The 27,464-nt window shown below is 39.5% G+C and overlaps 2 protein-coding genes across 3 annotated transcripts in view; one reads left to right on the top strand and one right to left on the bottom strand.

Moving 5' to 3' along the window:
• The first annotated feature begins 21 nt into the window (after nucleotides 1–21).
• On the top strand, nucleotides 22–27,380 carry LOC143209910 (GTP-binding protein Di-Ras2). 2 transcript variants are annotated; one of them, XM_076426215.1, is made up of 5 exons: nucleotides 22–247; nucleotides 19,863–20,490; nucleotides 20,569–20,714; nucleotides 21,730–21,995; nucleotides 22,860–27,380. In XM_076426215.1, exons 2-5 carry the CDS (start codon nucleotides 20,304–20,306, stop codon nucleotides 23,062–23,064), a joined length of 804 nt encoding a protein of 267 aa, XP_076282330.1. In that variant the 5' UTR covers nucleotides 22–247; nucleotides 19,863–20,303; the 3' UTR covers nucleotides 23,065–27,380. The 2 variants fall into 2 exon arrangements, with proteins under 2 accessions (XP_076282330.1, XP_076282331.1); XM_076426216.1 differs by lacking the exon at nucleotides 22–247 and adding an exon at nucleotides 1,566–9,986.
• Bulli (regulator of MON1-CCZ1 complex protein bulli) overlaps nucleotides 26,228–27,464 on the bottom strand; it is a 3,817-nt gene continuing 2,580 nt past the window's right edge. The window contains exon 11 of the mRNA XM_076426202.1: nucleotides 26,228–26,681. Within this exon, the coding sequence (XP_076282317.1) occupies nucleotides 26,420–26,681 (262 nt within the window). The 3' untranslated portion in view covers nucleotides 26,228–26,419. The remainder of the gene's footprint in view (nucleotides 26,682–27,464) is intronic.

The following is a 27,464-nucleotide window of genomic DNA, read 5'->3' on the forward strand; positions in this document are numbered from 1 at the left end:
CGGTTAGGGTGAATCGGGCGGTTGGGGTGGTTGGGGCGGCACGAAGCGTATGGGTTGCGCTCACTCGGCCAGCAGGAATCGTGAAGGAGATTCAGTGGCGACTAGGCAGCGACCGGAGTGAAATCTGTTCGCGTTCTGTTCGCGCTTCGCACTTCCACGTTGTTCGAACCGCTCGAACGCTTACGGGGGCATCGACCAACGCTATCTGTCTGTCTGTCTCTCTCTCTCTCGTTGGTCGCTGGTTTCGGTGAGTCGTTTTGATCATTCCAAATTTTTCCCCGAAAGCTCGCGTTTCGATCCCGCAACGCGATCCGGTTTAATTGCTCTCTCTCTCTCTCTCTCACTTTCTGTCTCTCCAATTTACATGAAATTATTCGTCGACCGCTTAATAACTCCCATATTCTCCCTCTCCCTCCCACAAACACACACGCGCGAGGGAATCAACTGTTGCTCCGGAACGGAGCTTGCTCCGCTTGATCCAGAGATTCGAAATTGCGAGTCTATTTAGTCCCCGGGTGCAGTCGACGTAACAAATTAACGAAACGCGTGGAAAATCGAAATTTGAACGATTTGAACGTGATGAATCCGACTGCGGATTTTATGCATTTATGGCAAAAATGGCCAAGCACGATTTAAAGCGGTGGACGTGATAAAAATGTTTAAGGACATCGAGGAGTACAATTTTTATCTGGCTCCTGTGTCCTGTAATCAGTGTGAAGGTTTTTTTTTTATTTTGCATAAAGATCCGCAGTCTAGTGATGAGTGATCGGTGGTGTTTCGTTGCGAGAGCAAGGTACCCGTCGAGAGGAATCGGCCGGCATCGATTCGACGGGTTTATCGCGATATCGATGCCGTTGAAAGCTATGCGACTACTCCTCCGGTGCTTAAGGTCAAACACGTTTCGTAGAGAAGACGTTCCTTCCTTGAGTCCGGAGAATCCGCCGCCGTCCGAGATATTGCGTTTTCCCTCGTAAATAACTCGTTTCGACGAGAGCACCCACTTCTCCGGCGATCCTTGCGGTCGTTCGCCTCTCCTTCTTCTTCTTCTTCTTCTTTCGACTTCGCGTCCTGTCTTCCTCCCTCGACCTGGTCACCCTTCCGGTCTCCACGTTCGTGTGTAAGACAAGTCCATCCGCGTCTTTCCTGAAACGCGTGGAACTTTCTACTACGAACTTCCAAATCGGCTGATATAATCGCGCCGGTCGATTTGCATGTTTGTGGGATATTGGCAAGCGTGTCTTTCGTTAATCCTTCCGGCCTGAAAGACGTACGGCGCGGTGCAAAGTGGGAATTTTGGACCAAACTCGATTCAAAATCAAAGAACTTTCGATAGAAATGAGGTAGAGCATGATCCGAACGTCAGATTGAAGCAGAGATTCTGCCGATTCTCGATTGAGTACCCCATGAACTCGCTGCTACAATTTTTTACCTAAGGCAACTGTGTTTGAAGTTAGTGCTTCGCACATGATATTGAAAAAACCGCGATTTTCTTGAAATTGTGAAAGTTTAACGAATTTTCTCAAGATTATAAAACATTCGTACCATAATCTCCCTATTTTTCCCATATTCTGCCATGTTTCAGCTTTAATTTTTAAAAAATTTTATCGCTCTTCCTCATTTCTATCGAAAGTTCTTTGATTTTGTATCGAGTTTGGCCCAAAATTCCCACCGTGCGGCGCACTATGGGCCAAACCGACGAAATCTGTGTCAAAATCAAAGAACTTTCGATAGAAATGAGGTAGAGCGATGAAATTTTGTTTTTAATTAAAGCTGAAACTCTTTGCAGAATATGGGAAAAATAGGGAGATTCCTGTATAAATGAAAATATAATCATGGAAAATAGATATCTAATTTAAACTACATTACAGTCACACGTATATGTTACGTCGAGTGATCGTTCGTCAAGTGATACGTCAAATAAACGTTCAAATACTTCATCATGTTTAATTTTATTGTAACCACATTTTCTTGAAATTCTACGTGTTTAACGAATTCTTTAAAAAAAAATTTTAAAAACGTTCGTACCTTAATCTTCCTATTTTCCCATATTCTGCAAAGTTTCAGATTTAATTTTTAAAAAATTTCATCGCTCTACCTCATTTCTATCGAAAGTTCTTTGATTTTGTCTCCGATTTGGACGAAAGGTCCCACTGTGCGCCGCCTCCGAAAAGATGCTATTGTATTTAAGGATGTTCCGGAGGTATACAATGGGAAATCGAGTACAAGAAATTCGAAATCCATCAATATATTGGCAATGAAAGCCATTCATGAGTATATTTTTCTTTTCGTCTTCGCGTCCTTCGCGTACCGTCTTCCTCCCTCGGCCTGGTCACCCTTACGGTCTCGGCATTCCTGTATCGGACAAGTCCATCCGCATCTTTTCTGAATCTTGTGAAACTTTCTACTACGAATCGGCCGATACAATCGTGGATTTGCATGTTTGTGGGATATTCGCCCGCGCGCGTGTCTCTCGTTAAAACGGGAAGCGTGAGAACGAACGGCAACGAAACGAGCGTCATTCCGAACCGTCTCTACCTCCTCACCCACCGTTTCCCTCCTATGAAAGAAAATAATGTTCCCCGACTCTACTCCATTTAAAAGGGAAACTCGGCGACCACCCACCTGCCGTTAATAGTAGAACGCTTTTCCAATTAATTCCTGTGACTTTCAAAACACGAATGCCGCAAACTTCGACGAATAAGCGGCCGGTATACGTGTATACAGTTCGTCGGTGCAAAGCGACACTTGCCATTCGAAAGGACTCTGCGTTCGACATGTCGCACCTGCGTTCGATCCAGTGGACAAAAGTCGAATATTCCAACTGTAAGATCGGGAAGGCCTTAAACGTAGTTCTTAAAACTGCCCGGCTTTTTGCTGATTACATATACCAACTTGTTTTGGTGGTATTTAAGCTTAAAGTTGAATGCAAAAATTGACAGAATACCTGTTCTTTAATATTATACATACCATATACAGTTACTCGAATTAATATTCGGACGCTCCAAAAAACACGGTAACTTTTTTAATATTGTACTATACGATTTTAATTTTTTTCGGAAGCTAGAGCAATTAGTTTACTACAGGATGAGAAAAGAAATTTTTTCAAAAATTGACAGAATATCTGTTCTTTAATATTATACGTGCCAAATACAGTTACTCGAATTAATATTCGGACGCTCCAAAACAGACGATCACTTTTTTAATATTGTGCTATACGATTTGAACTTTTTTGGGAAGCTAGAGCAATTAGTTTACTAGAGGATAATAAAAGTAACAGGATACTAAAAGTTGCATTTTACAAAATTTTAAAAATACGTTTTGTAGCACTGTGTCAAATGATGATTACCTTGATTACTTTTCGTAATTAATTACAGAAGTAGTCAGAAAATAATCGATTTCTGGCCAACTCTAACTGTTAGACTACACCAGAATATTCGTTATACTTTGTATCAGAGTTCGGCAATTTAATCAACGATTGACGACTACATTTCCACTTCAATCGTTAATCGAAATTAATAATTAATCTCCTAGTTTAGTCGTTAATTGCCGTTAACGGTTAAATTTCTACTTTAGTCGTTAATTGCGATTAATGATTACATATTCCTTTCAATTGTAATCGTCAATCGGATAATTGATTAATGATTAACGGCTGAAATTTCGAAATGAAATACGAAATCAAGACTATACATGGATACTGACGAAAATGTAAACTGAGTTTAGTTGTATTGTCATTTGGTCTATAATATAAACTCTGTTTACGTGCTTTTATGTCTTTTTTCCGATGATTTCTTTTTTTTAATCAACGATTGACGATTAACTTCATCAATCGATTGATTCAATCGTCGATTTTTCGATGATTTCTTTTTTAAATTAACGATTGACGATTAACTTCATCAATCGATTGAATCAAGCGTCGATTTTTCAACGATTTCTTTTTTTAATCGTACACATTAATCAATCAATCATGATTAAAATTTTAGTCGATTAATGCCCAACTCTGCTTTGTATACAAACAGTATAGCTCATTGGCTGATCGGTAAACGTGATTCAGTAGTAGCAGCGGCTCGGTCTGACCAGAACGGGACAGTACTACTGAGAGGCTTCGTTGCACGCAGACCATCTGACCATGCAATGATGCAGTGACGTCCCTAGTAGCATTTATGGTTGGCTAACGGTGGCCAACGGTTGGAAGTATACTAGGCCCAACATAGATCCTTCAATTATTATAGTTGGCTAATTAACAAGAAATTTACGTATAATAATACTATTGGGTTGGCAAGAAAGTAATTTCGGTATTTTAAGGTGAAATAAAAAACCGAATTTCTTTACGCAAGCGACGAACTTTAATCATTAAAATATTTTCTTGTTTATTCTCTTTGACAAAAGATCGTCGAACAAAAGGGAAAATATCTTGTTCATTAAAGTTCATTGCTTGAATAAAACAATTGGGCTCTCTCTATATTTCACCTTAAAATGCCGAAATTACTTTGTTGCGAACCAATGTTTACCAACGTTTAAATATCGTACGTCATGCACAGACGTTAGAAACGTTGCTACAACTAAAAACTTGTGAATTATTATATTTGAAATTGATTGAATTTCAAGGTGAAAAGGTCAACAATTTTTTTGCGACTTCATCGTATTCAATTTATCACATGAATAAAAAGTGAATAAAGAAACATCGGTGAAAACTCGATCGTTCTCTGAAAACATATGATGATGATATTAACATTATCAATCTGATTTTATTGATATTATATTTTCATTGCTCGGCCCGATGGAGTTTGCATGTGTAGCGTGGTATTAACGGAGCGCTTGGAAATTATTTCTTCGCCCGTGAAATTCTATATCGAATATATACTATAAATAAAGTCAGTTTGATAATGAACAGACTTTATTCGATATTTGTAGTTGGATTTACCTACGATCTATCGAATTTTTGTTAATTATATGTCACGTTTTAAAGATTGTTTCACGCTCTATTTAATTATGCTTTTGATATTTTCAATTATTTCGCTGTCGTTGCCAGCGCGAGACTTCCTTCGCCCCAGACTTCGTTGATATTCCGAGAAAAATGATTGATAAATGGTTGATACTCGTAGAAAAAAAAATAATGTGAAAATCGCGTTTCGACATCCTGAAATAAAAGCCAAATAATTTGATATCAATTTGAATAAAATTAAATATCAAAAGCGTAATTAAACAGAGCGTGAAACAAGCTTTAAAATGCCATATATAACTCATTCAATTAAGGTAAATATTTATTGGCATAAAATTGCAATTGCAACAAAGGAGCAGAATCCTGCATTTCTTCCTTTACAACATAATAGCTACATGCACAGTTGTCTGCTTCATTTTGAACTCGTAGAAAAAAATAATGCGGAAATCGCGTTTCGACATCCTGAAATAAAAGCCAAATAATTTGATATCAATTTGAATAAAATGAAATATCAAAAGCGTAATTAAATAGAGCGTGAAACAAGCTTCAAAGTGCCATATAACTCATTAAATAATTAAGGTAAATATTTATTGTTATAAAATTGCAATTACAACAAAGGAACAAAAATCCTCCATTTCCTTTACAGTTGTATGCTTCCGGATAATGCAAATTACGCAGTGTAAACGGAAAAATGGTACTTTTGAGGGCGATAGCGCCCTAGATCGATCCTTTATCTATCGTTTTTGACTACTGGAAACCCCCATTTTTGTATTACCGAGAAATGCGAACGGAAAACCCGCGGCGTTGCAGTCCTGGAAAAAGGATTCGATTGATAGAAGACAAGCGGCTTCGGAGCGAGACGATCGGCCGAATTCAAGTGGGAGAAAATTTCGTAATAATTCAGCTTGAAAATGTTTTTGCGAATGAGAGAACGGCAAAGGGAAGGGAGGACGATGCAAAAAGGGGATAGCACGGGTTGAGATGACACTAGGCGAGGCGAGGCGTCCACGCGAATGCAGAACAGAGGAGGGAAGTCGGCTCGACCGACGTAGAAATAGATCGGGCAACGGCACGTGTCTCGTCTTTGATCGTTTTACGGTAGATCGGCCATCCGATACGGCCTCGCGTTCACGAATATCCGATCGGGTTCGATCGTCTGCCCCTCAACCTATACAGAAACCGCGCGCCGCGCCGCCGTACGTTCGAACCGCGACCTTTTCGCTTCTGCTTCTTTCTGGCTTGTACTCACCTACCGAGTAAGTAGTCCCTTCGTCTCTTGGCCGCCCTTCCGATACAACGAAAGCGAAACGCATTCAATTCCCTCTGAACGGAGCCTACGATCGGCAATCGTTCGACGCGCACGACAATCTAGGCCAGCCATGTCAAACTCTTTTACCACCGAGGGCCTCATTAAGTATTATAAATTAATTCGAGGGCCGCAAAAGGAAAAAGCAGGCTCGAAATAAAAAGGAAACAATTTTTTTTATTAACATTGCTGTTACGCATACAAAATGACATACGTACAAAAGTTGTTTCCCTTTCGAGTTTGCTTTATTTAGATAAAAATATTTCATTTTTGTTTCCAAGAAACTTGGCAATGTTTGTCAAAATTTGTTTGAATTTGTTGAACTGTAATTATTTTTCGAATTGATTGTACATGGTTGGTCTGTTCACTTTGACCTTTTCGCAGTTTTATTATTCTTTAAGGGCGACATTCGGTTAATTCCAGTTTTGCAGGTTTCGCACTCGAAATTCACCCTTCTGCAAGCCAATTTCACCTTTCTGTAAATCGTTTTCACTGTTTTACAATTCAGTTTCACCCTTCTGCAAAATTAATTTCACCCTTTATTGCAAGTCAAATTCAACCCTTTACAAATAAAGAAGTTTTAAGCAAGCTTTTGTAACTAAAATCGGATCAAATGTGAATTAATTGTTAAGAAATTGCAAAGATTTACATCAAATACTTATTTAAAAGTACAATTACCAATTCATTAACTTCGTAATGTGCGAAATATCTGTGTGTAGATATGCATATTTCATTGTAGCTATTTTCTGATTAATAAATTTTAGAAATGAAAGTACGTATTTATTGGAGCGTGTTGAGTAATATATAATTAATAAAAAATTATATATATATAATTAACATATGATTTAATCGAAATAAATAAATAATTAATTTTAAATATTCTTAACCCGGCGTTGGTAAGGTGGGAAAATGTATCGTAAGTGGTAAGGTGAGCCACAGACCCCCCGAAATAATATACATATTGTATTATAGAAATAAATACCTTTTTCATATTTATAAGATTAGGTATTGCTTAAGAGGCTTGCAATTTATCAGAGTAAAAACGCAGATCCACGAAATTAAATTTTTATTATTCAAAAATCACTTAACTAATGAAACATCTTTACAATGTTACAATCAATCTAAAATCTCTGGGTAACTAACGCCGGGTTAATGGGTGAAATTGATTTGCAAAATGTTGAATTTGATTTGCAAATGGTTGAATTTGATTTGCAAAAGGTTGAATTTGATTTGCAAAAGGGTGAAATTGATCTGCAGAAAGGTGAAATTGACTTGCAGAAGGGTGAATTTGTAGTGTACATAAAACCTATAAAATGTCATCAACAGTTTCAAAGTTTTTGGCCCGCAAACTACTTGTCGACGGGGCGCGTGTTTGACGTGCCTAATCTAGGCCATCGCATTGTGTTAACCCTTTGCATATTCAAGAACAACAAAATATACAGTATTTATGTATTCCACATGCTGTTTCATTGAATTACCGATAAGCAAATCAGTTTCAAATTAACTCAAATCACGAAACAATAACAAGTTCAGAGAAAAGAGCCGATGACAACCATGCTGTAGAATGGGAAGGGCCAGATAAATCGATCTCGTGGAATCCCCAAGGTCGCCCGGCTCTACAGTAAGCGTGCGAAAAAAAAAAACGCGGACCGCTTTACGCGATTCTACGCGTAAACGTAATAGTTCGTGTGGAAATCAGGTGCTCGTCGTCCCGTCGATGTTTCGTCGTCGGTCCGTGAAATCGTGCTGTCCAGTAAAAAAAAAAAGATGTCCGGATATTCATTATAAAGCAGAGACTTGCTCGCCGATCAATGTCTCTCCTCCGCTTCTCCTCTGTTCAAGGTTCGATCGAAAAACATGTGCGATCGCCGAAAGCGTCGCACGGTGTTCGATAAACAAATTCATTCATTCACGACCTAGGATTTCTAATACTTTCTTGAACAGGGTGCAAAATGCATCGTTTGGTGATACAATTTCGTTGTAATCATCGAGCTGACCTTATCTCGTTTATTGCAATTTACCACCGTGCAATTACTAAACAACTTTTGTTGCATGTTTTTCTTTTTTTATCAATTTATCGGAAATGGGAGAAAAGTCAAAACGATCACACATATAGGAGAATGAAAAGAACAGTTTTTCTTGGATTACTATAAGGTACTTTTTAAGGGGGTGGACTGCTTTTTCCAGGATCGCAAGGGTGCGGGATTCGCCCTCTCATTTCTCGATAATATTGGCTTGGTAAATAAGTTCGTTCGGTGTTTTAGGGTGGAATAAATCACAAAAACCGAACGAACTTATTTGCCAACCCAATACAAACACGGGGTTTTTCAATAAACAAAAACGGTAGAGAGATAAAAGATCGATCTAGGGCGTTATCGCCCTCAAAAGCAATGTTCCGATATCGTGCAGCATTTTTCATACGATGGATGACCGCTAGAGGCGCTTGCAGCCTCAGTAACGTAAGCTTCTCGATAAAATGGGGTACCTTAAGCACCTCGCAGAATTTGAAAAGATTTGTATGATTTGATTCTGAAAAATGAATGTATAACATGTGCATTTGTGTATATTTTCTAACTTGTAGGACACGTCCTGAAGTTTTTTTGTACCGGAACAGATTGTTTCGGTACTTCCGCGCTAATATAACTGTCTCATCATTATAGATACGTTACTGTTTTTTCCGCGCAGCGCCTCTAGCGGCCATCCATCGTACGAAAAATGCTGCACGATATCGGAACATTGCTCAAAAGTTCTATTTTAACCACGTTTTTATTAGCTCGCTTTCTTGTGTGTCTGTCTAAGAGTGTCTGTCTAAGAGTGGGTCAATTATTTTTATTTCATTTTTAAATACTAGCCCGTGGGTCATAAGTCAGTGGCTTCAATTAGAGGGATGGGAGTGCCAATTATTTGGAAACATCAAACATTTTGTTAAAAGATAAAGTTGACAGTTGAATCTTCTCGGTTCTCACTTTTGAAATAATCAGAAAAAGGTTTTAGATTCCTTTTTGAGTTATAACTTTAACTTTTGCAGGTCAATATTACAATAAACGCGTGGGTCACTTACAAAGCCTTCGTGGGTCAGTATCCGCGCGTCATAGATTCGCCACCACTGGCCTAGGGCCCCATAACTAACAGTGCGCCGCTCCATGAAACACATTGTCGGTCAAATCGCCACGTAGTTTTTTTTTTCTAGAGTTTAGAAAAAGTTCCGGAACTTTTTCATCAGCTACGTTGGAATTTATAACATGTGGTTCTACTAAAAAAAAAGAAAAAAACGTGTTTTCATATTATGAGAACTTTCGGCCGTTGCGTTGTCCGTCACTTCGAATCGTTTTACCAAACGCGATCGATCGTCTGCACTCCTCTCGTTTCGTTTTCCCTCTGTTTTGCTTCTTCTTAGCTTTTCCTCTTCTTATTGGTTTCTACTCGACGTTAGATTACATCTCGGAAAGAGAAACCTTGATGGCGCGCAACCCTCGGCTCGCTAGAAGAAAGAAGAGAGAGAGAGAGGAGGAAGAGAAAGAGAGAAATAGAAACAGAGAGCCGTGATTGCGTTCTAGTAAACGCAGTGGGTATTCAGTTTCTTCGCTCTCGATGAATCATTCGATGGGAGGAGTCGAATATTCCATAAAAAAGGAAACGCGACAGTTCAGAAGAAACGAACGACGAGGGCGTCCGTCGTATCACGTTCGCTATTCTTCAGTATTTTCTTTGGAACCGAGGCTGCCTGCTGTGTAGAGATTTGTTCGTCTTCTTTCTTTGTCCCGTTCTTGTATGTATAGAGGCGTGTCGAAGAGCACATACACATTCTCTAACCCACACTCATTGTCAGCTACGAACACTTGTCACCTGGGAACACCTTTCGATGTTTTATTGACGATTTTTATTGTCCACTAGATTGTTAATACGAATATTATACTATCGACGATTAACTTCATCAATCTATTGAATCAATAGTCGATTTTTCAATGAATACCTTTTCTAATCGTACACATTAATCAATCGATCTTGATGAAAATTTTAATCGATTAATGTCCAACTCTGTTAATACGAATATTATACTGAGTTGGACATTAATCGATTAAAATTTTCATCAAGATCGATTGATTAATGTGTACGATTAGAAAAGGTATTCATTGAAAAATCGACTATTGATTCAATAGATTGATGAAGTTAATCGTCGATCGTTGATTAAAAAACGGAATCGTCGAAAAATCGGAGACTGATTCAATCGATCGATGAAGTTAATCGTCGATCGTTGATTAAACCAAGGAATCGTCGAGAAATCGACTATTGATTCAATCGATTGACGAAATTAATCGTCGATCGTTGATTAAAAAAAGAACTCACTAAACAAAAACGTAAATGCACGTAAACAGAGTTTGTATTATAGACTAAATGACAATACACCTAAACTCAGTTTACATTTTTTTTCACAGTATTTTCAGTACTTTTTACAGTAAGTAAATGGAATTTTCGAGAATATCGAATTACTTGATCACAACTGGAAATTTAAATGAAAAATTATTCGAGTTTTATTTGAAATTCCAATAATGAAGTAACGTTTAAAAAATCATTTGCCTGTCTAAATAAACTAACATATGATTAATTTCAAATGGCATTTTAAACAACTTATTTCGATAATGCCCAAGCTTGGAACGAGGATGACGGATGGTTTCGCGTCGGAGAAATGATTACTTGGTCTTAGTCGGTCTTATCGGTTGAATTCCACGAGAGTTGGTTGCGCGGATTGATTCACATTCGGAAATGCAGTGCACCTGACCTGTAAAGTTGCCGGCTTCGCGTGAACAATTCGCGAACAGGGTCGCGGAATCGGATCTTCGAAAAGTCGCGGCGCGACTTACACCGGGGATTTCTCCGATTCTCACGAATCCCCGATAAACACGAAACGAACGGCTTTCGATATCCGTCGCGACGATCGGCTTTCGGCGTCGCGTCATCGGCGCGTCGTCGTCTCGTTTCAGTTTCGTGGAACACTATACAATATGGTCCTCAAGGTACAGTGAGCCACGAAAGTATTCGCAAACGCCCCTTAAAACAGAATTACTTTCTATAATTGTACCAATCGACCTCATTTTTTATAATCAATTAGAAGCATTGGTTTACGAAAGGATATGCGAAAAAGATTTTCCATGAATTATAATTTACAAGGTTACATGCAAAAATGAAAAAGGAATTTTTTTTAAACTTTTTTATTTGGGCCGTTAATGAAGATTTAAAATATACGTTTTGTAGATCCATGTTAGTTATACACACGCTGAAAATTTCATCGAAATCGATTAACGTACACACGAGTTACGAGCGGTTAAAAACGGTGAAAATCGTAGTTTTACACGACTTTTGATCAATTTCTGCTACATTTGTGTCGTTTTTTACTGTGTCAACCGATTTCGATGAAATTTTCAGTAAAATGTTACATATGTATGTAGTGAGTTACCTTGTAAACAATTGACAAGTTGACAGGTTGTAAACAACCTGTTTACTCGGCTGATGAAGTTTCGAAAACTTGAAAGTTCAATTGTTCATATCTTCAAAACTATTGAGTAACTACAGCTAATATTTTGCAGACATCATTAGTGATCCATGTACCATCGTCTCACAAAAAATTATCAGAATCGAAGTCGAATACTTGGGGTTCTTCCCTTGTCAGTTGTTCCCTATGAACGAATTTGTGAGGCTACCCGAAAAATTCCAGATTTATCTCGATGGAGGACAAGGATTGCAGCCCGCGTTTACAAGCTGCTCGGCAGAGTCTCTTTTGTTGTATCTACTCGCGGTTTCTCATAACATGGCAGACGTATTGCGAGTTGCGAGAGCGCTATTTCTTCGAGCTGCAGTTCAAAACGCAATATTCCGGCAGCCTGTTTCGAATTTCCGCGCACATGTTTCGCTGACCTGGTACGCTTTCTTCCCTGCTTTCGAATCGAATCTTCTCTCAGTATTCGAATGCAACGCTATCGAAAAATTCAAACAATAAAACTATAGTTGGCGAAGAAGATCTCCGTACACCATATGAAATAGGGCACATTGTATCATCTAAGGTTATCACCTCAAATATCTTTGTTGTCTTCAAAGATACATATTAACCCTTAGCACTCGAATGGTGACTCATAGGCGCTACTAAAAATTGCTGTACCACTATTCAAAATATTGTTTACATATTGTGAAACATTATGGTATCTAATAAATTACTAAACATTTAGGTATTGTATCCGGCCGCCTGTGTTTCGAATCTTCGCACACATGTTTCGCTGACCTGGTACGCTTTCTTCCTTGCTCTCGAATCGAATCTTCTCTCAGTATTCAAAAGTATTCAAATGCAACGCTACCGAAAAATTGAAACAATAAAACTATAGTTAGCGAAGAAGATCTCCGTACACCCTTAGAAATAGGATACGTTGTATCATCTAAGTTTATCACCTCAAATATCTTTGTTGTCTTCAAAGATACATATTAACCCTTAGCACTCGAATGGTGACTCTGAGGCGCTACTAAAAATTGCTGTACCACTATTCAAAATATTGTTTACATTATTAAATATGTCGGTATCTAATAAATGACTAAACGTTTAGGTATTTTTTTTGGCTATTGTACCAATTTCATATCCATAACATTTTAAAAATCGTAGGAAATGGAAATATTTTAGATTGGAGGAAACATTTAATTTTTAAGTTAAAATTGCTTCGAGTGCAAAGGGTTAAATGTCTTGAGGACAAAGTTGAATGGTAAAATGAGGAGGCTCATTTTTTTTTTTAATGGAACCACCCTCTTTTCAACATCCACAATGACAGTCCCTTTACAAGGTCATTCAAGGTCACGGATATATCTTCTTCTATGACCTTTGGATCCCAATTCGATTAGAACTCGATGTCGAACTAACATTTCTATCTACTATATTATGCGCAACAGTCGTCTCTTAAGGGGATACAGCGGTATTGGATATCTAGACCCAATGATTTCTTTTTCTTACGAGTTGGATTGCTTTGATGCGGTTCAATGCACATACTAATACTTCCTACACTTAATTGTGGATACATTTACGAAAGCTTTAAAAAGAGGTACAATGAACATACTAATATTTCTTACATTTACTTATGGATACATTTACGAGTGCTTTAAAAAGGTTCAATGAACGTACTAATACTTCCTACACTTAATTATGGATACATTTACAAGTTCTTTAAAAAGCGTAATTGTCAGACTGTTGGAAATTGTTAGAATTGTGTAGAGAGACAAAGGATGACACTACGGAACGCTCAGGTATGCTCGGTATACATAGTTTCGGGAGAACTATAATAATTGTACAGAAGCAAAATTCTTTACATCCTAGAAGTTAGCCCCCCCCCCTCCTATACTGTTGCATTTCACCGGCACAGGCTCGCTTTTTGATATCGCAGGGAGAGGGAAATCATGCTTGGTAAATCTGGTAAAACTAAACTTTAAATTAAAGCATTATAAAATTAAAGAATTAATTAATTATATACACTGCTGTGCAAAAGAAAGAAGCACCCGGCTATATTTAATATAACAGCATAAAAAATCAAATACGTAAGTACAATAGTAAGTCAAAACAATAAGTTCTGAAAAAGGATTCCGCTGTTTAATTGAATAGTTCTGAGAATGATGTGTTATTGCGGATTATCTAATACTTTAAATGCAATAAATTGTACAATAAAATGTCTACTTAAAGCTATTGTTTGTCATTACATCTTATAATTATACTGGGTGCTTCTTTCCTTTACACAGTAGTGTATATGCAATTTATTCTTTGTTTCAAGTTTGTCGAAAGTAATAATCCTGAAAATAATATGCAACAAAGGGTGTCAGTATGAACTGGACTCAATTTCACACTTAACTGAAATTTATTATTTCAAATAATTCTAAAATGTATTTGGAGTAACATTTCAAATAGTGTTATTTGAAAAGTGTCTAGGCCTGATTGAAGAGAATAAAATTGGCTACTCGATCATCCATTTAAATTTAAAACGTTAGAATAGCCTGGCTCGAACCCGATAGACAGTATCTCGGCACATTTGAACGTCGAGTTGGCAAATGAATATAATAACGGTCCTTTATCATCATTAATGGACTTGTGGCACTTGTCAAAGGACTCGTGAACGGTAATAGAGTATTATACTAAAATATTGTGAAAATCTAGTATTCAATATGCGAAAGCGTGTTCGGAGCCATTAAGCCCAAAACCTTGTGGGCCAAACATTAATTCTGCAAAAAGCTCATCGTTTATTGAAAATCGATTGCGGTGATAAATTGATTCCACGAAAAAATTGGATTAGAGAAGATAATAATAGTAGTATATATATATATATTTATTTTATGGTAAAGCAATATATTCATTGTTTTTCATATTTTATACTATATTGTATAAGTAAAGTGCCCAAATATGAACCACTTTTTGTTGATGTCATTTTTTGATTATTTTAGAATGCTCTTTTTCGTCCAAAAAATTACTAATTGTGGATGCATTTCCTCCCTACAAGATTCTGGGGTCTAGTTTGTTTAAAAATTAATACAGCTTGGGAAAAATATTTTGTTTGTGGTGTGTCATTTGCAGGTTCCTGCGAAAGGGGTTCTTAATATGGTACACCTCGATTCTGGGGTCTAGTTTGTTAAAAAATTAATGCAGCTTGGGAAAACATTTTGTTTGTGGTGTGTCATTTGCAGGTTCCAGCGAAAGGAGTTCTTAATATGGTAAACCTTGAGTCCCTAATGAACCACTTTTTGTTGATGTCATTTTTTGATTATTTTAGAATGCTCTTTTTCGACCAAAAAATTACCAATTGTGAATGCATTTCCTCCCTACAAGATTCTGGGGTCTAGTTTGTTAAAAAATGAATACAGCTTGGGAAAAACATTTTTTTTTGTGGTGTGTCATTTGCAGGTTCCAGCGAAAGGGGTTCTTAATATGGTACACCTTGAGTCCCTAATATGATAACTAGTGCCATATTCGGCACCCACACCAAGAATGTCAATAGCTATATACCCATATTATGGAACCCTTGGTAGTACCATATTGGGAACTCCACGTGGACTGATAAAATACAAGCTACTACAAAGAGAAACTGAATTTCAGCCCAAACCAGCAGTTGGCAAACATTAATGTAAATAAACTGAAACTACAAGTATGTTCAAACATTTCTACCAGGGTTCCTTTGATGAACTGTGACTGGACGCATCCTTCAGAATATTTTTCAAAATATAAAACTATAATGAGACAGCAAAGAAAATCCTCGTAAAATGTCCAACATCATTTCCCTGTTTTCCTGTGTTGGTAAGTAAAGTTTGCTGAGAATTACTGATCGGATTAAGTGGTCATTAAAAACATCACGCAGCAGCTGTTACGGAGTCGGTGATTTTCGCGGAAAAACGCGTTTAATTGGGCCAGAATTATACGGCATGATTCCGCGACCGAAACGCGAATTGGGTTACTCGTGGATCGAACCGTATGGAACTGCAGGCCGGAAAGTAAGTATACGTTATAGCAGCGTGACATCGCATAGCGTAGCATGCATCGCCTCGTCGCGTGCAATTTCTGCAGGCGATGATGGTCATCGACCGGTACAGCACAAACGACGCCGATCTATTCTTGTGTACACGATTCGTAGCATCGACTACCGAGGTGCTAATTAGTTTCGTGCGCGGTCGTCCTGCCGTATTATAACGCCCACCTAATTCGTTAACTTAACGAACGTTAGCTTCTCGCTCATTATAGCAGAAAGTTGACCATGCGAACTGGTCACTTGATTCGTACCCCACCAATTTATCTGTTACCATTTATTCTACCTAAAAGAAGGACCTTCCGGCGGGAGCGCCCGAATTTTTTACGGCGCACAGTGGGCTAGCTGTTCATGAGCTAAAAAATCAAAGTCCTCATATACGAGGACCGATTTTTAACGAATGCACAATGTTTCTTAAATGTCCATTACATTCGAGAAAACGATAAGATTGATTAAAGTTATTAAAAACTCTCGTTACGATAAGCGTTCAAAGATCAAACTTTTTCAGATACGATTTGTCACCGAAAAAATGCCTTTACTTCATAACGATGGGAAGCCTACTGAAGATTAAGTGGCCGATTTTTTTTTTATATGAAGAACGTATATCTATGTTGAGAACCCACCAGGAACTAAACATTATTGTACATAATTTGTTCTAAAAAAAGATACTTAGTCAACTAAGGAAAATCGTCAAAGTTTTTCATCTTTGACAAGGGATAAGTTAAAAAATGCTTACAGAGTCATGCTCTAACAAAGTGGAACATTTTCAGCAACATCTCCTCTAAAAGATCCTGCAAAGTTCTCGTCCGTTCTCATCCAAATTTGGAAATTATGATGGTTTAAAGCGTCTATGGTATAAAAATAGGACATTCCATTTAAAAAAATCAAGGTGACCTTCATATATCTCCGAAAAAAATTACATGAAAACATGAATTTTTTTGGTATCGTATGAGCCCTATTTTACCATTCAACTTTGTCCATCAGACATTTGACGTATCTTTGAAAACAACAACGATAGTTGAGGTGGCAACGTTAGGTGACTCGCCCTGTATGTACAGTAAATCCTCCACAGGGTTTACCCGTTAAGTTATGTCAATGTTTTTTTAGGCTTTCACGTTCATACTTCTGACTGAATTCGAATTACATCCCGATTTTCATGCCATCTGAAAGAGCGTTCTTTTAGTTTTAAGAAGAGTCGTGATGAGCGCTCTAAGAGTTTCAAGTCCTATGCAACAATTTCGAGCAATATCTCTTTGCATTCCAGCTTAGGAAATCAGTTGTTGAAGCTACTGAAATTGTTTGTGCGACAACGTCTGATAGAATGGTCTAGTTTTGAATTATTTTGTTTTTGGATTGCTCGTTCCTATTAATTTTTTCTTATATTCTTCCACTGTTTAAATCCTGTGGTTACGTTTCAACGATTTAATAAAATCGTTTAATGTTCATTAAGTACTGTGCGGCGTCAGCGAAGCAGACGAACAAAACTAACTAAATCATTAAAATAGACATTATTACTTTGAAAAATTGCTCGATTGTATTCCCCTGAATACTAATTGCATCTCCAATATTTTATATTACTTTCTCATTCTTTGCAGAGTACATTAATATTCATTTCGAGAGTTTACGTATTAAACGAATTATAAAGCGGCCAAAAGTTTCCTAATTCGTTCCGTGCAACGCGCAGTTTAAGAGTTTGATCAATTTTAAAACGGTCATTTGTAGGATATACAGGGTGTTTCAAAATCCCTTCAACATCCGGAAACGAAGCGACATTTCCCTTTGCAAACATGGCGTCCGCGCGCTTTATTCAGGAGTTATCACCGTAGAACACGGACCAATCAGAGGGCGTCTACCATACTTTAAATTCTTGTACTGTTTTCACTGTTTTAAACTACACCTGCTCACTTTTTGTTATAAATGCATAAAGATCCGCTGTCTAATACTAATAATAACGTCGCTCTCGTTGAATTTTTCATTGGCCGTGTAATCACGGCAATGCCGATCGAAATCTGCGTATTGCTTCGAAATGGGAAATCGTTTCTCAGTTAGTACACCTCGCATTGGCACTTGGCCGATAAACGCAGCTACAATATCGGTTCCGCGTTCGATACGCCGCCGCGACGCGTATCTCGCGGCTACCTGACCGCAAACCGCGGACCACCAAAACATTTAGCAGCGATAGCCAGTCGAACCGGTTACGGTAATGCGCCAAATAATTCCGTCGAAATTTCCTAGGCGCAACGTACGTTTTTAGTCGCGAGGCAGAGTCACGCCGAAGTGGGAAGCAACGTTGGAAAGTTGCTCGCAAGAGTTTGCCGAACGTTTCGCGCTCAATTGCAGCCGCAACGCACCGAAGTTCCTGCGTCTTGACCTAGATCCTGGTTACCTGGGGTAGACCGCCGCGATTCGACGATGTCGATTCCGGTGAAACGCGTTTCGATCTATTCTGGCTCTGCTGCACAAGCCGCATCGCTTCGAACCGATGCGCTAGACAAGATGGTCCCTTTTCTTCCCTTTCAACCTTGCCCTGGCGGAACCGCGGCAAAGTTCGGCAAAAATTTAATCAACGATTGACGACTAAATTTCTACTTCAATCGTTAATCGCAATTTACAATTAATCTCCTCGTTTAGTCGTTAAAATTGTGGTTAACGATTAAATACTTATTAATCGTTAATCGCGATTAACGATTATTGATCGTCAATCGGATAATTGATTAATGATTAACTGCTGAAATTCTGAAATGAAATACGTAATCAGAACTGTATGAATACTGAAAAAAATGTAAACTGAGTTTAGGTGTATGTATTGTCGTTTGGTCCATAATACAAATTCTGTTTACGTGCCTTCTATGTTTTTCTTTTTCGACGATTCCTTTTTTTAATCAACGATTGACGATTTTTCGACGATTTCTTCATTTAATCAACGATTGACGATTCACTTCTCAATCGATCGAATCAATACAAATAATGATTGAAATTGTCTTTGTAGATAACAATTAACTTTATTATTTTAAATAATTCACATTTCGACTTGCTCTAATAATAAATAATTATTTTCGCTTTTTATTTCAATATCCAAATAACAAATAACTTGTTATGTAAGTTTTCATTTCAATAAATATTTATTGAAATAAATTTATTTATTGCCCAACACTGTGTGTGTGTGTGTGTGTGTGTATGGTATTATAGAAACAACAAGATTATGGAAAGACCTACTTTCTGTATCATGAATCGATAGACTATCGAATTCTGAATAAAAATGTATTGACCTCCATATGCCCTAAATCTGATAGTTAACGAGATATTATCGAAACAATTGTCTTTTTTCTTTGCATATTACCTCGTTAACTATTAGGTGTAGGACATATGAAGATCAACAATTTATACACAAAATCTGATACTCTATCGATCTATGGTAGAAAATATAGGACATTCCATTAAAAAAAATGAAGGTGACCTTCATATCTCTAAAAAACCTTACATAAAAATAAAAATTTTTGTGGCATCGTATGAGCCCCATTTTACCATTCAACTTCGTCCTTCAGACATTCGACGTATCTTTAAAAACAACAAAGATATTATATAGAGGTAGGAACGTTAGCTGACTCACCCTGTATATTAGGGGTGCAGCGTTGTCCGCGGAGTATTGCGTCAAGCAGCATCGAAACAGCATCGAAAGAAACGATTGAACCCGATACTTACTACCGGCATAGGCAGGGAAGAACAAAAGCGCGCGTCGAGAACTGTAGTAACGCAAGGCCTTTCCGTTTCGTTTCAGTCCATTGTGCTCGCGTCTGTCGGCGTACCGACTGGTTTTAATCGGCGCGCAACGCGTATTCCCATACAGGGAAGCGCAAGTTCGACCGTGCAGACAATCCAGTTTCGCTAGCGCGCACACCTATCCCCGGTTCGCCGAGATCGCGTTCAACTCGAATTCAATCTGTAATCCGATACTCGTCGAGTTACCGGAACGGGGGTGGGAGAACACGTTCCAGCGAAACTAGAGGCGAAGAGACCGATCGATATCCCTGGAAAAAGATAATTCTCGAATATCTGATCGATGCGAAATTTCCTTCGGTTGCAGAAACTCGGACAGCGTCGCGGCCCGGGGAAAACAAGGTGGACTCGATAGCGATCGAAGCTGCGTCGAAAGTACACCGCGGGGGTCTAAGGGAAATCGAGTTAACGTCGAGGAATCGAGTCCAATCAGCCGAGGTGGAGCAGCGAGGAAGAATCTTCGCCGTGGAGGAGAAAAAAAAAGAAGTGAAAATAGCGGAGGTGATATTAGATTTGTAGACGAGATTGGTTATCTAATTCGACTATCCGGATTGGCGGTGGAACGAGTGGGCTGTACGGTTCCGAGTGCTCGAACGGCCGAGACGACCGGCTAACCCTTGGCTAATGCCTTCTTGAGTCGATCGGTTCGCGATCGCGGTGCTGTTCGCGTTCGCGGTCTTCTCTACGTTCGCGTTGCGCAACCGTAGTCGAAAGTAGTCGAGAAAAAGCGGGACTTACCCCCAGCAACATGGCCGATCTCGAGAGAATCAGATTGGTGGTGTTGGGTGGTGCCGGCGTTGGTAAAAGCTCGATCGTGCGTCGCTTGCTTGGTCAAGGATTCAGCGAACGGTACAGACCCACTGTAGAGGATCTCTATTCGAGGGAATGCGTGGTGGGTACACTCACGTTGAAAGTGGATCTGCTGGACACGGCGGGTAAGCACAATCGACTGTGCATCATCTAAAGCTAGCCTAATTCTAGCCGAATCAATCATTGTACCCACGCAATTCCAGGTGACCTGCAGTTCCCGGCTATGAGAAGACTCAGCATCGCCACGGCACACGCGTTCCTACTGGTCTACGCTACCACCTCGAAGCCCAGCTTCGAGTGCGTCAAGCAATGCTTCGACGAAGTCAGGGAGAATCGGTCCGACTTTCAGGTATTGCGATACGCGACTGTAACAAGTAGTCCAGTCAACGAAAAGTTATAGATGGGGACACGTAGAAGTCACCTTTTGCGGTTTTCCGCTTATATCTCGGAAACTATGTGCCCTAGCGATAAGACCATTCCATACAAAATTAAAGCTGACAAAATGTGCAACAGGATTGATTCGATTCAGTTTTTCGCTATCTAGCATAGTTTCCGAGATATCCGCGATCAAAGTTCACTAATTGTGCTGAAACTAGTCAAGTAAGGCAAAAATTTCTTTTTCAGAATTAGTGAAGTTTGAGCGCGGATATCTCGGAAACTATGCGAGATAGCCAAAAACTGAATAGAATCAATCTTATAGCACATTTTGTCAGCTTTAATTTTGTATGGAATGGTATTATCGCTAGGACACATAGTTTCCGAGATATAAGCGGAAAGCCGAAAAAGGTGACTTCTACGTGCCCCCCTGCAGCCCGCACACCTCCTAGGAGTAGGGACTTTTAGTATACATATTTACCTCCTAACTAGTCCAAACAAAGTCCCAAAGTTAAAAATTGTGTTCCTTCCAGTTCCCTCTAGGTCCCCCTTATGAGCATTCGTTGACTGGACTAAAGGAAATCTATTATTCAAGATATTGTTTACATCAGGCAGTTCCAACTTACAGCTCGCGAGCTATGCGAGGTGCCTTTCCCCGCTTATTGTTAGATTCTTCACCCACTCTTAAACTTCATTGTTATACAGTCGGCGTACGAAGTATTCGTACACATCGAAGAAACGAATTACTTTTTCAAAATTGGACCCAACAGCTTGAGTTTCTTTTCAGACGTTAGAAGGATTAGTTTACTAGCTAATGTGTAACTTCTTTTTTTAATTGTTATTAGTCGCAATTGCGAAGGAAACATTTTTTATCTGTACCTGTAATGAAAATTTAGGAGGCGCCTTTGGTAGGTCTAGTTATAACAGCTTTCAAGGACAAGCTCTGTAGCGCCGGTTTTGATCGATTTATCGTGGGCTGTTCTCGACAGGAAGTGCCGATAGTCGTCGCCGGAAACAAGCTGGATCTTGCGACCACGCGTAGGGAAGTGACCATCGAGGACGTGAGCGAATGGTTGTACTGCAAGCTGCCGAAGCTCCGCGCGAAAGCGATGGAATGCTCCGCCAAGGATGACTACAACATCAAGGACGTTTTCCGGTGTTTCATCACCCTGTCGAAAATAGTGCCGAAGAGCCATCCCGGTGAAACGGACGAATCGGGCCTCAGACGAAGATGTTCTGCCTATGGTTCACGCAGGTACATACATACTGTGGTCAGATGCAGTGGTGTGCGAGAGATCCCGAGAAATCCCGGAACCCGATGCTTGACGGGATTCCAAAAATGTTCGAGTTTCCCGGGGGTGTTCGGGCTTCCTGTGAATCTCTTCGGGATTTCCGATACTGTACGCAATCTTTTAAAATCGTTTTTTAGTAATAAATCCGGAACATTTTCGGGAAACCCGAACACTCTCAGGAATCCCGAATGTTTGAAGATCCTGTCCCGATTTCGAAAATAGTTTCCGACCCAACCCGGTTTCGCACACCACCAGCGAGATGACAAGAAGGTCCCCGGGGAAGACTTGTCCCTCTACGACGCTATGCCATGGCGGCCTGTGTCCGATATTGGCAGAGAGGGGGTAACTTTTCCCTTCAATTCGTGCTTCCTCCCCTCATCTGGCGACGGACACTCCGCTGTCAGAGACCTTCTTGTCATCTGACCACAATACATACATAAATACATGCATATTGCGATACACTTTAATCGCGAGATCCATCGCTCAATGTCACGCAAATTTTCTCATAGAATCGATTTATATTTCCTCCCCGAGTTAAATTACTTCTGGACGCGCGACACGACACGACACGACGCGACGCCAGAGGTCTGCGTGAAAATTAATTTCCGTTGGCCGACCGCCCCGCTTCGGCAAAAGGCGAATGAAAAACGCTCGACAATGAGTCGATTAACCGAGCGATCGATCGGCTAGTGTTCGCGGTAACGTTGGCAACGTTGATAACGTCGGTTTGCGTTCCCTCGCGTCGGTTTGCGTTGCATTCTGCCGTTGTACCGTCGCGTCGTGTCCAATCGCAACAGTGATCGATCTGAAAAGAATCACTTCGGTAGGTCCGGCAGTCCACATGGTAGAACGGCTGTCACCGGCGGACCTGGTGGGAATTCTCATCAAACGGGCACGCCGCAATCTTCGAACGCTGGCAACGAAGAAGTGGTCAAGAGTAAACCGCGCAGCCGTAGCCTGATCAGGCGCGCCTCACGAAAAACGAAGCAACAGATCAGAGATACACATACCGATGACTGCAACATCTCCTAACTCGATCGTCTCGCAAGCCAATCCTTTCTATTCCGCAAGCTCCCCCGATCCGTACTCACGTCCAACGATTTTAGCAACCTAGACCGGATGTCAAGAAGCTTCCGTCGGCGTTGCGGAAGTACATTTGCCCGAGAGAACGCACGATGCTAGCTGGAACGCAAAAGAAAGTCGGTATACCTGCAGTTGAATCGATTTCATAGATCTCGCGTTGATCTCGAAAGACGAAATCCGACCGGAATGTTCCTATCAGTCCCAAACCTTTCGCAAGCAGTTCTGTTGTTCCCCGAAGAACGTTTCTCCGTTACGACGCGTTCTCACGAATCAAAGTTAATTGATTCATAGTTAAATACGACTTGAATCAGATCTCTTCACACGTTGCGCGAATGGTAGCGATTAGTTGAATGCGAATTTGACATAATCAACTGAAATTCACACGTTTTAAGACAGGTTTCAAGTTGGAAGGAAATGGTGGATGACTCGTCACTTGAACGATAAGTTTGAATGGGTAAAACTGGTGAAACTTATCTTGATCCACTAAAAAGTTGATAGACTCTGTTGAAATAAAAGGTTCTCGCTAAAGATTTCATTCAGACATTCACGTGTTTCAAGTTGAAAGCAAATAGTGGATGACTCGTCACTTGAACAATATAAAGTTTGACTGGCTGAAACTTCTCTTGATCCACTAAAAAATTTATCGACTCCGCTGCAACAGAGGTTAGGTTCTCGCTAAAAATTTCATTCAGAAGTTCACAAGTTTCAAGACAGGTTTCAACTTGAAAGCAAATGGTGGAGCAGGTGGATGACTTGTCACTTGAACGATAAAGTTTGACTGGGTGAAACTTCTCTTGATCCACAAAAAAGTTGATCAACTCTGTTGCAACAGATCCTCGCTAAAGATTTCATTCAACTCTCGTCGATCAACTATAATCGGTGAATTAAACTTTATTCGTGAGAACGCGGCAGTAACTCCAATATTTTTACGAGCGTTATCTCGCGCGACTTCGTTGAAATCGTTCGATCGAGCAGTGCTCGAGCACAGTGTCGATACCGATCGAAACGAGCAGGCCAGGTAGTTTGTCAACAAGTTCCAACGACTGTCAGAGTGTCAGCAGGGCCCGCTCTAGGGGGGGGGACAACCCGGGCATTTGCCCGGGGCGCCAAAATTTTGGGGCGCCATTTTGGCTTTGGCTGTAAGTGTGAGAAAAATATTGATGTTTTAAATATTCAATTAATAGAAAATTTCAGACTACCCTTGCCAGACAATTTTGCTAAAAAAAAAACGTCATTTTGTTCAGCGCGGTGCTTAGTGCTTAAAAAGGGGCGGCAGTTCGTTTTTTTGCCCGGGGCGTCGTAACCGCTAGAGCGGGCCCTGGTGTCAGAGATGTTGATAGATTCAAAGTCGGGGAAAGAAAAAACAGTTGTGTCAAGCACTGTAACAGTTCCGTTCAGCAGCGAATCCTTCAAAAAACCAGCAAAACGGTCGCGCGACTCGTAGGTGACAGCGCGTGTCCAGACTAACACGCGATTTGGACCGAACGTGTCCCGACAAATATCCTCTCCGTCCTCTTGTTGTATGTACATAGACATAGCCCGTTCGTGTCTGCGTTTTTCTGGCACGTTGCCTTTTTTCCAGTGACAACCAGCTGGAAAAAGCTAAGCTAAAAGACAACGTATCCACCGAAATCCTGGAATAAAGCGAGCTGTGTACACACGTGAAACAGGAATCGTCGTATCGAGCGTATCGGAATTTGAATTTTACACAATAAGCTTAGGTTTGAAACGTTTCTTAATTTTCGCGCGCCGCTTCAGACCATCATTTTCAAATATTTATCATTTAACAATTTTAGAAAAGCTACATCAGACCTCTGCACTTCTGAAATAACTTTATTTTATGATTCCTTCCATGCCTGTGATCACTTTTGGCAGAACATATTATTTGTTATTTTATTTTAGAATAATTCGAAGTAATCGCGAAATTGTTCTACAAAATTGTATTCACCCTTTGTTGCATATTATTTTGAGGATTATTTCGTTTGACAAACTTGAAATAAAGAAATACCGAAATTAATGTACTAAATATCTGAAATTGCTCTCTATTATGTCAAATAGATCAATATTATTTTTTATTTTTAATCTTTGCTCAGGTCTGAATTGCATACAATTCTTCTGGCATGAAACGTTTTCTTGTATACAGGGTCTACAAGTGGAACAAAATTTAAGGGGTGGCCGATTTTAGGTTATAGCGGATTTTAAAGAGTGGGGAAGGTCAATGTCGTTCAACGATTAAATTTAAGTAAAGAGGTATCAATTAATTGGTGAAGCGTATACACAAAGTAAAAATTCATTGAACGATAGTCAAGTATAATAAATGGACGAATTCTGTAACACTGAGTAAAAGCGGTGCGCGACGCGTCTCCATTGTATCGCTATTTGCACGGATCTTGCAAACAATACCTACCATACGTAAGACAATGCCAAAGCATTCCCTTTTAGAAGCTCAGCCGTGTAAGTCGATTCCGAGCCGCTGCAGATACAAATATCAATTATTGCCCTTGAACGTATAATACGTATTCATACGCTGAAATACGTGCACGTGTATTGGCAACGTGTATGTATGCGATGCGATTGCATTTCTCCCTTTCTCGTACAAACACACCAGACCAATTTTACCAAATATATATTTTGTGACTGTCTGTTCGTCTAAAGTGTAAGCACAAAGTAATTTTTCTGTATTCGTTGAGAATGCAACGTTCTTCTTCGTTGGGCGTGCGTGAATTCGGTGCGTTTATCGAAGAGCTTCGAGCGCGCTATGCATAAGGAAGCTATAAGAAAGCAACAAGGAAAACAGTAAAAAAAAGAAAGATATTTTTATTACTAAACGTTGAATTCTTTTTTTCTTCCTAATCTTGATCTAGCTTCTACGCTCGAAACCGTACTCGAATTACCGACGCGCCCATTGTTTTATCCTAGTACAGTCTTTTGTATTACAATTAGCATTCCACTATATAGCTACGTAAATATTTCGAAGAAGGAATGCTGTATCGATATCAAAGAAAAATTGTATTGGTGAATACAATGAGTGTAAATAAACGATAAAAAAAAATATGCTACGCATATGTATATCGCGAAAGGAAAGAGCGAATAAATATTTCAACGCGACCAATTTAGCTCTTGCTTCTATTCCGTATTACAAATGTGAACTGCACCAACCGATCGTAGTCTTTTCTGCTGTTTGCTATTGTTGTCGATGTGTGTAGCCTGTAGTAGTCGTAATCGTCGCGCGTCGCCGTTTACATTATAATAAAATTAAGGCGACAACGAAAAGAAACGCGTGAAAAACGTATAAAGAAATTTCTCAAGAAGAGATAGTAGTGATATTGGAATTGGTATCAGAGTTACATCCGTTATCAGTCCCATGAAATAAATTTTTGAAATGTTGAACGTAAGCTTGACAGTGTTCTCCCTTCGCGAAGGCTGTCGTATTGTGCAGCCTTAAATTACGCTGCTCGAAAAACTTGAAAACCGAGAAGAACAACGTAGCGTCCTCTGTGGCTTTCGCTGCTTCCAGGATTTTTCTGGCGGAAACTTGATCCGCCATCCCCACCGATCGAACATATCTGAAACAGAATGCAAAATGTAATACATAATCGAGAAACGAGGATGAAAGGAGAGATTCCATAGTAGACATTCGATAAGTGGCTGCGCTAGGAGTTCCAGAACTCATTAGGTTACAATGTAATTAAGGTATAATATAGTATGTGCCTATAATTATGAAAGTGGTCCAAGTCTTTTAAATATCTCGGAACAAGAAATTGTACATGACACAGACCACTTTCATAATTACGGGCGCGTATGTATTAACGTAATTAACCCTCGGCCGACGGACCCTTTTCGCACTTTTACAATTGAGGTTATCAATTCTTTTTAAAACACAGTTTTCAAGCTACTTCTTGTAGATACATTAATCTTTCTATCGCTCTTAATGTGGCAGCTATTCATTCAATTGACTCGTCAGAAATTTACGAATTAAATTACGATTTTAAGGGTCAGAATAAACTCGGACACCGTCGTCGAAGGGTTAATATCTACAGTTCGCGAGATATTCTGTACGGGGTATCTCGCCCAGTTTATGTACCTTAAATACCTCATTTAGTATTCATAACGAGAAAGAAATACCAGAGGGAAATTAGATTAGAAAATTACTAGATTAAGACCTGAAGCTCTGCACCTAAATACGAGAAAATTAGTACTGCTATGTTACAGTCGCCTTGTTATATCCTACAATTTTTAAATAAAACACTTTTCGTAAAAAAAAAGGTGAAAATATCTCAATAAAACAATATTATATATGTATAGAAATTCCGTGAGCAGAAAGACGAAAGTTAAACGTGAGACAGTGT

Source organism: Lasioglossum baleicum, chromosome 6 (assembly GCF_051020765.1).
Source record: "Lasioglossum baleicum chromosome 6, iyLasBale1, whole genome shotgun sequence".
NCBI lineage: Eukaryota > Metazoa > Arthropoda > Insecta > Hymenoptera > Halictidae > Lasioglossum > Lasioglossum baleicum.

Excerpts from the sequence above, each read along its gene's own strand:
- LOC143209910 (XM_076426215.1), top strand. The coding sequence starts at position 20,304 with ATGGCCGATCTCGAGAGAATCAGATTGGTGGTGTTGGGTGGTGCCGGC. Across the intron at positions 20,491-20,568 it reads GGATCTGCTGGACACGGCGG|GTGACCTGCAGTTCCCGGCT; the intron begins GTAAGCACAATC and ends ACGCAATTCCAG. Across the intron at positions 21,996-22,859 it reads TCTGCCTATGGTTCACGCAG|GTCCGGCAGTCCACATGGTA; the intron begins GTACATACATAC and ends TCACTTCGGTAG.